At 44.6% G+C, this 12,628-nt stretch overlaps 2 protein-coding genes across 7 annotated transcripts in view; one reads left to right on the forward strand and one right to left on the reverse strand.

The window, feature by feature from the left end:
* Positions 1 to 3,982, reverse strand: part of dydc2 (DPY30 domain containing 2) — a 32,142-nt gene extending 28,160 nt beyond the window's left edge. Inside the window, exon 1 of one of the 4 annotated variants that reach the window (XM_072558009.1) lies at positions 3,963 to 3,982. The gene's annotated coding sequence lies outside the window, so the exon portion shown is untranslated. Of the gene's footprint in view, positions 1 to 3,094; positions 3,155 to 3,588; positions 3,609 to 3,962 lie in introns of those variants that run through there. The other 3 variants (XM_072558008.1, XM_072558005.1, XM_072558010.1) reach the window with 3 other exon arrangements.
* Positions 1 to 12,628, forward strand: part of selenou1a (selenoprotein U 1a) — an 81,983-nt gene that overhangs the window by 43,965 nt on the left and 25,390 nt on the right. Inside the window, exons 1-2 of one of the 3 annotated variants that reach the window (XM_072558001.1) lie at positions 4,072 to 4,090; positions 7,058 to 7,231. In XM_072558001.1, the coding sequence (XP_072414102.1) occupies positions 7,087 to 7,231 (145 nt within the window). In that variant the 5' untranslated portion in view covers positions 4,072 to 4,090; positions 7,058 to 7,086. Of the gene's footprint in view, positions 1 to 4,071; positions 4,091 to 4,127; positions 4,272 to 7,057; positions 7,232 to 12,628 lie in introns of those variants that run through there. The other 2 variants (XM_072558003.1, XM_072558004.1) reach the window with 2 other exon arrangements.

A 12,628-nucleotide genomic window follows, 5' to 3' on the forward strand; every position in this document is an offset into this window, starting at 1 on the left:
AATCCCCCGGTTAATGAAAGCCAAAGCACTACACGTCTTCTTAATGATCCTATCAACTTGGGTGACAATTTTGAGCAATCGATGTACATGGACCCCAAGATCCCACTGTTCCTGTCAAGAATCCTGTCTTTAACCCTGTATTCAGCATTCAAATGCGACCTTCCAAAATGATTCACTTAGCATTTATCCGGGTTTAACTCCATCTGCCCAGCTCTGCACCCTGTAGTCTTATTGTAGTCTGCAACAGCCCTCGACACTATCTACAACACCACCTACCTTTGTGTCATCGGCAAACTTACTAACCACTTCTTCATCTAAGTCATTTATAAAATCTACAAAGAGCAGAGGCCCAAGAACAGATCCCTGCGGGACACCACTTGTCACTGACCTCCAGGCGGGAATACTTTCCATCCACTACTACTCGCTGTCTTTTGGCCAGATAATTTTGTATCCAGACAGCTAAATTTCCCTGTATCCCATATCCCACCCCCCCCACCCCCAACTTTCTGAATGAGCTTACTGTGGGGAACCTTATCAAATGCCTTAATGAAATCCATATACACCACATCCATTGCTTGACCTTCATCAACTTGTCTCGCCACATCCTTAAAGAACACAATAAGGCTTATGAGGCATGACCTGCCCCTCACAAAGCCATGCTGACCATCTTTAATCAGACTATGTTTCTCCAATTAATCATAAATCCTATCTCTCAGAATGCTTCCCAGTACCTTGCTTACCACAGACGTAAGACTGACTGGTCTGTAATTCCCAGGGATTTCCCTATTCCCTTTCTTGAACAGAAGAACAACATTCTCCTCCTTCCAATCAACTGGTACTACTCCTGTGGAGATTGAGGAAGCAAAGATCATTGCCAGAGGCGCAGCAATGTCATTCTTCACTTCCTGTAGTAACCTTGGATATATCTAGTCTGGCCCTGGGGATTTATCTATTTTGATGCTTCCCAGAATTTCCAGCACATCCGCTTTCTAATATCAATCTGTTCAAACCTATTAACCTGGTCCGTGATGTTCTCACTATCAACAAGGTCTCTCTCTATAGTGAATACTGAAGCAAAAAAACTCACTTAGGGCCTCCTCTACCTCTTCAGTCTGCAGGCACAAGTTCCCTCCACTATCCCTGATTGGCCCTACCCTCTCTCTGATCATTCTTTTATTCCTCACGTAAGCGTACAACAGCTTTGGGCTTTCCCTAATCGTTTCTGCCAAGACTTTTTTGTGCTCCCTCCTAGCTCTCCTCAGTCCATTTTTGAGTTCTTTCCTAGCTACCCTATAATCCTCTAAAGTTGTGTCAGATCCTTGCTTCCTCAACTCAAACTTCCTTCTTCATCTTGGCAGGAAGCTCCTCTTCTCTTGTCATCCAAGGCTCCTTCACCTTACCATTCCTTGCCTGTCTCAGTGGGACAAAGTTATCTAACAGTTTGAACAAGTCCTCCTTAAACAGCCTTCACATTTCTGTTGTGCATTTCCTGTAGAATAATTGTTCCCAATTTATACTCCTGTCTAATAGCAGTATAATTTCCCCTCCCCCAGTTAAATACCTTTCCATACTGTCTGCTCCTATCCCTCTCCATGGCTATGGTAAAGGTGAGGTAGTTGTGGTCACTGTCACCGAAATGCTGATACCTGGCCTGGCTTGTTGCCTTTCCAATATCCAATATGGCCTCCAGTCGGCCTAATAATATATTGAGTTAGGAATCCTTCCTGGACACCCCTGACAAAATCGGCTCCATCCAGACCATCTGCTCTCAGGAGGTTCCATCAATATTGGGGAAGTTGAAGTCACCCATAACAACAACTCTGTTACATCTGCACCTTTCCAGGATCAGTTGTCCAATCTGTTCTTCCATCTCTCTGCCGATATTGGGGGATCTATAGAAAACACCCAGTAAAGTGACTGCTTTCCTATTACTGACTTCCACCCATACTGACTCAGTAGACAAATACACCTCAACGACCTCCTTTTCTGCAGCTGTGATGCACTTTCTAATTAGCAATGCTACTCCCCCTCCTCTTTTACCCCCCTCCCTGTTCTTGTTAAAAGATCTAAACCCTGAAATATCCAGCACTTATTCCTGCCCCATTGAAATCCATGACTCTGTTATGGCCACAACATCGTAGTTCCAAGTGCTGATCTATGCTCTAAGTTAATCACGCTTATTCTTACATTGAAACAAACACTTTAACCCTTTGCTCCATCAACTGTGTATCTTTTGCATTCTATTTCTACCCATTCAAAAACACCCCTCTCCTCTGATCAGTAGCTCTGGTTTCTAAACCCCACTGCTAAACTAGTTTACACCCTCCCAAAGTGCTCTACCAAATCTCCTGCCCAGGTCATTGGTGCTCCTCCAGTTTAAGTGCAACCCATCCTTCACGTACAGGTCCCACCTTCCCCAGAAGGTACCCCAAATATCTACATATCTGAAGCTCTCCCTCCTGCACCAGCCCTTTAGGCAGGTGTTTAGTTGCACTCAGTCCACTCGTTCCCTGTTCCTCGCCTCACTAGCACATGGAACCGGTAGTAATCCTAAGATTATTACCCTGCTTGTCCTGCTTTTTAGCTTCCAACCTAACTCCTTGAAATCACTTTTTAGATCCTCATCCCTTTTCCTATGTCACTGGTGTCAATGCGCAGCACGACTTCTGGCTGCTCACCCTTCCCCTTCAGAATCTTATAGGCTCCATTAGAGTCACTCTCTCTCACTCTCTGTATTGATCGCTCTTTCCATCTCTCTGTTCGTCACTCTCTCGCTGCATTGATCTCTCTCTAAATTATTCACTCACTCTTTCTCTCTCTCTCTCTCTGTATGGATCATTCACTCTATTAAACACGCACTGTCTCACTGGACTGATTTCTCTCTGCATTGATCACCCTCTCTCTCTCTGCGTTATTCACTCTGTAATGGTTACCCTCTCTCTACATTGATCCCTCACTGTTCTCTGAATTGATTATTCACCCTCTGTTCGGGTCACTCACACACACTGTACTGATCACACCCTCTCTCTCTCTGTATTAGTCACTCACTCTGTCGCTCTATCTTGAACACTTTCTATCTAAATTGATCACTCACCCTCTCTCTCTGTTGCTATGGTCTTTTTCCCTCACTGCAGCGTCCGGTAACCAGGAAATGAGAACCGGAAGTGACGATTTGGTGAGCAGCGAGCTCCGCCAGAGGGCGCAACGGGGACCTGCCCCTTGACCCTGAGACCGTGATGCCAACAACCAGGAGACTTGACTGATATACTGAGAGAGTGACCCATGATCAGAACACTGTATGGGACCCTGGTCAATGATCCCAAGACCAGGACATTGGCAATGACCTTGAGATGAGATCCCAGGACATGACCCCCAGAGTTAGGACACTCCCTGTGACCTTTGAACTACCTGTGAGCCAGGGAGCAGGACTCTCTCCCTCTGACCATGGGTCCTGACCCCGGCACTAGGTCAGTCTCTGGGACACTGAATCCAGGACAGTCTGTGTAAGCTGGGGATAGTGACCCCAGGCTCAGTACGCGCTCTGTGAACCCAGGACATTGACCCCATGAGCACAGCAATCTCTCTTACCTGGCACAGTGACCCCAGGCTGATCCAAGGAGCAGGAGAATCGACGTTTCGGGCATAAGCCCTTCTTCTCCTGCTCCTTGGATGCTGCCTGACCTGCTGCGCTTTTCCAGCAACACATTTTTCAGCTCTGATCTCCAGCATCTGCAGTCCTCATCTTCTCCTCCACAGTGACCCCAGGACCAGGTTTAGGACAGTGACCACGGGACCAGGCCACATGCTGGACACTAGGACAATAACATGGGACAGGACACTGTCTGACTCGGGGACAGTTAGCCAGGACATTCAATCACTCCAGTTGACGAACCTGAGGCCGTTCCTAATGACACTTCCCTCTGCATTGCCCTGGATTTTGGTGTGAAACAGTATGTTATTACCGTGAGTAGCCAGTGCAATGGTAAATGTGTTTTGAAAGGACCTTGAGTTTGTTGATTCTGCCAGCTGTGAGGATAATCTGCAGCCTGTGTCTGTATGGCGTTATATTACCGCAAGACTGTTGTTCAAGGTCAGTACTGAATACTGTTGGGCGGGTTCTCATGTGTGTGGGCTGTGATTATCCCACTACGACTGCGATTGGCTGCCCAGCATTGACCTGTGACCCAGTTACTAGGCTGCAGGAAACTGGAAATCAACAGAAAAGCTGCTTAGAATCACAGTTTCACAGTGCACCATCAGCAAGGAGCAGCGTGAGTATGATAAGGCAGAGAGAAAGATTTTGAGGGTCAGAGTGGCGATAGTGAGGTGTCTACCGAAAGTGGGAAACAGATAGCGGGAGAGAGCGAGACAAATAGCGGAAGAAATAGGGCTGGGCAGAGACAAACTAGAGGAAAACAGGCATCAAAGATTATAATGGGAGGCAGAGACAGAAGGAGGTGACAAGGCAAAGAGGGAGGGAGACAAAAGTCAAGAAGGGATAGGAAGGGCCGGGGGAATTAAAGGGAGACAGAAATCTTTAGAAGAGTACAAAGGCAGCAGGAGTATACTTAAGAGGGAAATCAGGAGGGCCAAAATGGGACATGAGATTGCTTTGGCAAATAGAGGCAAGGCTAATCCAAAGGACTTTTACAAATACATGAAAGACAAAAGAGTAATTAGGGAGAGAAGAGGGCCCCTCAAAGATCAACACGGAGGCCTTTGCCACAGGAGATGTGGGAGTTATTAAACAAGTATTTTGCATCAGTGTTTATTGTGGAAAAGGACTTGGAAGATATAGAATATAGGGAAATAGATGGTGATATCTTGGAAAAAATGTCTAGGTTACAAAGCAGGAAGTGCTGGATGTCATGAAATGCATAAAAGCGGATAAATCCCCAGGACCCGATAAGGTGTACCCGAGAACTCTGTGGGAAGCTAGAGAAGTGATTGCTGAGCCTCTTGCTGAGATATTTGTATCATTGATAGTCACAGGTGAGGTGCTGAAAGACTGGAGGTTGGCTACCATTGTACCACTATTTAGGAAAGGTGGTAGGGACAAGCCAGGGAAGTATAGACCATTGAGCCTGGGCAAGTTGTTTGAAGGAATCCTGAGGGACAGGATGTACATTTATTTGGAAAGGCAAGGACTGATTAGGGATAGTCAACATGGCTTTGTGCATGTGAAATCATATCTCACGAACTGGATTGAGTTTTTTGAAAAGGTAACAAAGAGGATTGATGGGGGCAGAGCAGTGGACTTGATCCAAATGGACTTCAGTAAGCTGTTCGACAAGGTTCACCATGGGAGACTGGTTAGCAAGGTTAGATCTCATGGAATACAGGGAGAACTCGTCACTTGGATACAGAACTGGCTCAATAGTAGAAGATAGAGGGTGGAGGTGGAGGGTTGTTTTTCGTGGAGGCCTGTGACCAGTGGAGTGCCTCAAGGATCGGTGCTGAGTCCACTACTTTTTGTCATTTATATAAATGATTTGGATATGAGCTTAAGAGGTATAGTTAGTAAGTTTGCAGATGACACCAAAATTGGAGGTGTAGTGGACAGTGAAGAAGGTTACTTCGGATTACAGTGGGATCTTGATCAGATGAGTCAATGGGCTGAGAAATGGCAGATGGAGTTTAATTTAGATAAATGTGAGGTGCTGCATTTTGGGAAAGCAAATCTTAGCAGGACTTATACACCTTAATGGTAAGGTAAAAACAATAACTGCAGATGCTGGAAAGCAAATACTGGATTAGTGGTGCTGGAAGAGCACAGCAGTTCAGGCAGCATCCAACGAGCAGCGAAATCGACGTTTCGGGTCCTGATGAAGGGCTTTTGCCCGAAACCTTAATGGTAAGGTCCTAGGGAGTGTTGCTGAACAAAGAGACCTTGGAGTGCAGGTTCATTGCTCCTTGAAAGTGGAGTCACAGGTAAATAGGATTGTGAAGAAGGTGTTTGGTGTGCTTTCCTTTATTGGTCAGACTATTGAGTACAGGAGTTGGGAAGTCATGTTGTGGCTATACAGGACATTGGTTAGGCCACTTATGGAATATTGCATGCAGTTCTGATCTCCTTCCTGTCAGAAGGATGTTGTGAAACTTGAAAGGGTTGAGAAAAGATTTACAAGGTTGTTGGCAGGGTTGGAGGATTTGAGCTCTAGGGAGAAGTTGAACAGGCTGGGGCTATTTTCCCGGAGCATCGGGGGCTGAGGGGTGACCTGATAGAGGTTTATAAAATTGTGAGGGGCATAGATAGGATAAACAGACAAGGTCTTTTCCCTGGGGTGGGGGAGTGTAGAACTAGAGGGCGTAGGTTTAGGGTGAGTGGGGAAAGATATAAGAGACCTAAGGGGCAACTTTTTCACACAGAGGGTGGTACATGTATGGAATGAGCTGCCAGAGGAAGTGGTGGAGGCTGGTACAATTGCAACATTTAAGAGGCATTTGATGGGTATATGAATGGAAAGGGTTTGGAGGGATATGGGCTGGGTGCTGGCAGGTGGGAATAGATTGGGTTGGGATATCTGATCAGCATGGACAGGTTGGACCAAAGAGTCTGTTTCATTGCTGTACATCTCTATAACTCTATAAACAGAGGTGAGGAGTAAGGGGGAGATACAGACAGAGGGTAACAGGAAGACAGAAGGAAGGGAATAGAAAAAGGGAGGGAGAGCGATGGTGACTGTCTGACAGATAAAGGGAGACAGAAGGAATTAGGAAGTAAGAAAGGGAGGCAGGCAAATGGAGGGAAGGACAGAGACAGAGAAAGGGAGGGAAAGAAGGAAAGAAAGGGGGTTGCAAAGACTGATAGAGGGGCAGAGGGAAGGAAGATAGGCGTAGTGAGGATGTCAGGGAGGTGGAGGGAGGGAGACAGAGGCAAGGCAACAGAGAGTCCGAGGAAGGGTGACAGGGAGTTGGAGGGAAGGTGACAGAAGGAGGCAAACAGTTATTGAGTGAATTCCGGCTTTTTCAGGATGCTGCTGTTTTTAAGTTGCTTGTTTGACTGTGAATGTGGTGTCTGTAATGCTGGTTATTGCTCTTTGATCTTTTGTTCCAGGAAGCGTTGTGGAATCTGAAGATTCTGATATGGGTTTGTTGCCATTGGGCCTTGGAGCCCTGGGAGCAGCAATCACCAGTGTGCTTCTGGCAAACACTGATCTCCTGCTATCCCAAGCTGACACTACAACACTGACGTACTTGTCAGGGGCTACACTGAGAACATTGGACCAAGGCAAGTTTAAAAGTCAAAGTACAAGAAATGATAGAGTGATCCACCACTGTCCTGATTCATTTAGTATCCCTCTAAGGTCTGGGTCAGAAGGTAATGGATCACATCTCCTGCCCTTGCCCCTCTCTAACCTTAACTTGTGTAGCAGAATACAGGCTGATAATCCAGTACAGAAAGAGGAAGTACTGCAGTGCTTGAAGTGCTCCTATTTAAATGGGACATTAAACAAACATCCTAACTAGCCTCTCTGTCATGTGTGAAAAATCCTATGGCACAATTTCAAAAAAGCACACTGGAGTTCTCCCCATTGTCCTGGCCTGTATCTATTCCCCAGTCGTATGATTAGGGAGGCAGTTCCAACTATTATAATAGTGACTATATTTCAAAAGTACCTTGCTTGCTCTAGAGGTGATGAAATCACTGCTTACATGCAAGTCTTTCAATTCTTATTCATTCCCTTCCCTTCAACTTTCTTTGTTGGTATGAAAATGTTTTTTTTCTCAAGACACTCATTTGTGGTGCTGTGCTGTTATCTTTTGCTGTCGCTGTTTCATTGCCTTTTGCTTTTTCATTGATGATGACATTGACTTTAAGGTTTGCAATGCTCGTTTTTAAAGGTGACAACATCATTTAACTGTAAATTAGATCAAATTTAAAGGCAACATACCCGAACTGGAGCCTCATTGAAGTCTTGCATATAATTCACTTTAACTCTCCATCATTTACATTTTATACCTCTGTGTTTAAAAGCCTTTTTCCTTTTCTCAGAGTTTTTCTTGTCTCACCATCTGAAGATCTAAGACCCCTCAAGAGGGGCCTCTTGGTTCGAGATCGGTCAAAAGAATCGACAAATGCGGTCTGTTCAAAAGCAAGGGTCATTAGTTTATTGAATTAAGGTACCTTGAAGCAACTCTATCCAGCAACACAGAGGTTGAAGCTCCTGTGTTCCGTGGTGAAGTTGCACAGTTACATTTGAAAATTGCATATTATTTATATGTTTTTTAAAGAAATAATACAGCCTTAATTACAAAGACCAATCACATATAATAAGGTGACATGATTTACAGCAAGTTAATCCAATGATATTTCCTGGGAAAGTGTTCTTCATTACAAGAAAAGTCCAATCAACTATAAGATGGTGAAATGTTTGAAGACAGGATAATCCAATGGTATTCTTTGGAAAAGATATCTTATTTACAAAAATTGTCATGCCATATGTCAGTTCAAGGTTAGTTCAAATGGTCAATTAATGTGTCTGTATTCAGTTTATGAAAACTCTATTGTTCTCTTATCTTTGAATTTCAGCTTAATTCTGCAAATCCAGCAGTACAGGTTCACAGGCCATTTTATAGTATTCTTTTACATCGAGAAACCATTTTGTTGTAAATAAAAATCTACACATACTTGTTGCCTAAATTCAAATTTTAGATCCTCACATCCACCTATCTCAGTATGTGCATTGTCTGTGCTGCTAATGAAACTGGCTATTGTCACTATTGAGCATCAAACAGGCAATGAACTACTCAGTCACTGAGATCATCTAACCCCATTCATCACTTTGGCTCAGTATTCCTTACAATTCCTAATGAACAAAAAGGTGTCAATCTCAGGTTTGAAATAATTACAGTAAAGCCAACCTCTAGAGGACATGGTGAGGATAGTGCAGGGGAGAGAGAGAGAGAGAGAGAACCTGCACAGTTACTGCCTTTGCTGTTTTTGAATTCATGTGTCGCTGAACATCGGAGTGCACCTTGAAAAATTAACAAATAGTGAATTTCACAACTAATCTTGGAGGAACCGGTTTGGGCGAAGTTCGCAACACAGAATCAGATAAGTTAATTGTTGTTTTAAGTCTGTCTGAGAAAAAGGCTGTATTAGTGAGTACAGTGGGTTCTTTCTTGATTATATGCTTTTGGAGATAAGTCTCTTGATTAAACTTAAAATATAAGCCATAGCTATTAATTTAACCTGGTGCAGTGTTTTGTAGAGGAATAAGACGGTGTTATTTTCTGGGTCTGTAGATTGTGAAGGAGCAAAAATGGCCTTTGCAGTGATATGGACTTCTTGTCAGATGTGGGATTTTAAAGAGAATTTAAGGGTTACTGCGGATTATATCTGCCACAAATGCTGTTGTATGCGAACCTTATCAGATTGAGTGGATCGGTTGGAGAGACAGATAGAAGCGATGAGGAATTTGCAACAGCAACAGTATGTGATAGATGGCAGTTATAGGAATGGGGAAAAGTCTCAGATACAGTCACAGAGATGGGTTAACTCCAGGAAGGGTAAGAGAGGTTGGTATCTAGGGCAGGAGTCTTTTGTGGACATACCCATTTCAAACAGGTATGCTGTTTTGGAAAATGTAGGGGGTGATGGATTCTCAGGGGAACGTAGCACGGACAGCCAAGTTTCTGGTATTGAGACTGGCTCTAATGCAACGAGGGTACGCCGGCTTCCAAGAGATCAATTGTGTTAGGGGATTCTGTAGTCAGAGGTACAGACAGATGTTTCTGTCGCCAGCAGCGAAAAAGCAGAATCGTATGTTGTTTCCCTGGTGCCAGGATCAAGTATGTCTCAGAGAGGGTGCAGAATGTTCTCACGGGGGAGAGGGGCCAGCAAGAGGTCATTGTCTACATTGGAACCAACGATATAGGAAGGGAAACGGTTGAGATTCTGAAGGGAGATTAAGAGAGTTACGCAGAAATTTAAAAAGGAGGTCCTCAAGGGTAATAATATCTGGATTACTCCCAGTACTACGAGCTAGTGAGGGCAGGAATAGGAGGATAGAGCAGAGAATGCATGGCTGAGGAGCTGGTGTATGGGAGAAGGATTCACATTTTTGGATCATTGGAATCTCTTTTGGGGTAGAAGTGACCTGTACAAGAAGGACGGATTGCACCTAAATTGGAAGGGGTCTAATATACTGGCAGGGAAATTTGTTAGAACTGCTTGGGAGGATTTAAACTAGTAAGGTGGGTGGATGGGACCCAGGGAGATAGTGAGGAAAGAGATCGCTCTGAGGCGGGTACAGTTGAGAACAGAAGTGAGTCAAACAGTCTGGGCAGGCAGGGACAAGGTAGGACTAATAAATTGAACTGTATTTATTTCAGTGCAAGGGGCCTAACAGGGAAGGCAGATGAACTCAGGGCATGGTTAGGAACATGGGACGGGGATATCATAGCAATTACAGAAACATGGCTCAGGGAGGGGCAGGACTGGCAGCTTAATATTCCAGGATACAAATACTACAGGAAGGATAGAAAGGGAGGCAAGAGAGGAGGGGGAGTGGCATTTTTGATAAGGGATAGCATTACAGCTGTGCTGAGGGAGGATATTCCCAGAAATACAACCAGGGAAGTTATTTGGGTGGAACTGAGAAATAAGAAAGGGATGATCTTATTGGGATTGTATTATAGACCCCCTAATAGTCAGAGGGAAATTGAGAAACAAATTTGTAAGGAGATCTCCGCTATCTGTAAGAATAATAGGGTAGTTATGGTAGGGGATTTTAACTTTCCAAACATCGACTGGGACTGCCGCAGTGTTAAACGTTTAGATGGAGAGGAATTTCTTAAGTGCATACAAGACAATTTTCTGAAGTACCTACTAGAGAAGGTGCAAAACTTGACCTATTCTTGGGAAATAAGACAGGGCAAGTGACTGAGGTGTCAGTGGGGGAGCACTTTGGGGCCAGCGATCATAATTCTATTCATTTTAAAATAGTGATGGAAAAGGATAGACCACATCTAAAAGTTGAAGTTCTAAATTGGAGAAAGGCCAATTTTGACGGTATTAGGCAAGAACTTTCGAAAGCTGACTGGAGGCAGATGTTCGCAGGTAAAGGGACAGCTGGAAAATGGGAAGTTTCAGAAATGAGGTAACAAGAATCCAGAGAAAGTATATTCCCGTCAGGCTGAAAGGGAGGCTGGTAGGTATAGGGAATGCTGGATGACTAAAGAAATTGAGGGTTAGGTTAAGAAAAAGAAGGAAGCGTATGTCAGGTATAGACAGGATAGATTGAGTGAATCCTTAGAGTATAAAGGAAGTAGGGGTATACTTAAGAGGGAAATCAGGAGGGCAAAACGGGGACATGAGTTAGCATTGGCATATAGAATTAAGGAGAATCCAAATGGTTTTTACAAATATATTAGGGAGGGAATAGGGCCCCTCAAAGATCAGCAAGGCGGCCTTTGTGTGGAGCCACAGAAAATGGGGGAGATACTAAATGAATATTTTGCATCAGTATTTACTGTGGAAAAGGATATGGAAGATATAGACTGCATGGAAATAGACAGTGACATGTTGTAAAATGTCCATATTACAGAGGAGGAAGTGCTGGATGTCTTGAAATGCACAAAAGTGGATAAATCCCCAGGACCTGATCAGGTGTACCCTAAAACTCTGTGGGAAGCTAGAGAAGTGATTAATGGGCCTCTTGCTGAGATATTTCTATCATCGATAGTCACAGGTGAGGTGCCGGAAGACTGGATTAGATTAGATTAGATTAGATTAGATTACTTACAGTGTGGAAACAGGCCCTTCGGCCCAACAAGTCCACACCGCCCCGCCGAAGCGTAGCCCACCCATACCCCTACATCTACACCTTACCTAACACTACGGGCAATTTAGCATGGCCAATTCACCTGACCTGCACATCTTTGGACTGTGGGAGGAAACCGGAGCACCCGGAGGAAACCCACGCAGACACGGGGAGAACGTGCAAACTCCACACAGTCAGTCGCCTGAGGCGGGAATTGAACCCGGGTTTCTGGCGCTGTGAGGCAGCAGTGCAAACCACTGTGCCACCGTGCCGCCCACGGAGTTTAGCAAGCGTGGTGCCACTGTTTAAGAAGGGCAGTAAAGACAGGCCAGGGGACTATAGACCGATGAGCCTAACCTCAGTGGTGGGCAAGTTGTTGGAGGGGATCCTGAGGGACAGGATGTACATGTATTTGGAAAGGCAAGGACTGATTCAGGATAGTCAACCTGGCTTTGTGCGTGGGAAATCATGTTTCACAAACTTGATTGAGTTTTTTAAAGAAGTAACAAAGAGGATTGATGAAGGCAGAGTAGTAGATGTGATCTATATGGACTTCAGTAAGGCGTTCGACAAGGATTCCCATGGGAGCAAGGTTAGATCTCATGGAATAAAGGGAGAGCTAGCCTTTTGGATATGGAACTGGCTCAAAGGTAGAAGACAGAGGATGGTGGTGGAGGGTTGTTTTTCAGACTGGAGGCCTGTGACCAGTGGAATGCCACAAGGATTGGTGCTGGGTCCTCGACTTTTTGTCATTTACATAAATGATTTGGATGCGAGCATAAGAGGTACAGTTAGTAAGTTTGCAGATGACACCAAAATTGGAGGTGTAGTGGACAGCAAAGTGGGATACCTCAGATTAC

Source organism: Chiloscyllium punctatum, chromosome 38 (genome assembly GCF_047496795.1).
Source record: "Chiloscyllium punctatum isolate Juve2018m chromosome 38, sChiPun1.3, whole genome shotgun sequence".
Lineage (NCBI taxonomy): Eukaryota > Metazoa > Chordata > Chondrichthyes > Orectolobiformes > Hemiscylliidae > Chiloscyllium > Chiloscyllium punctatum.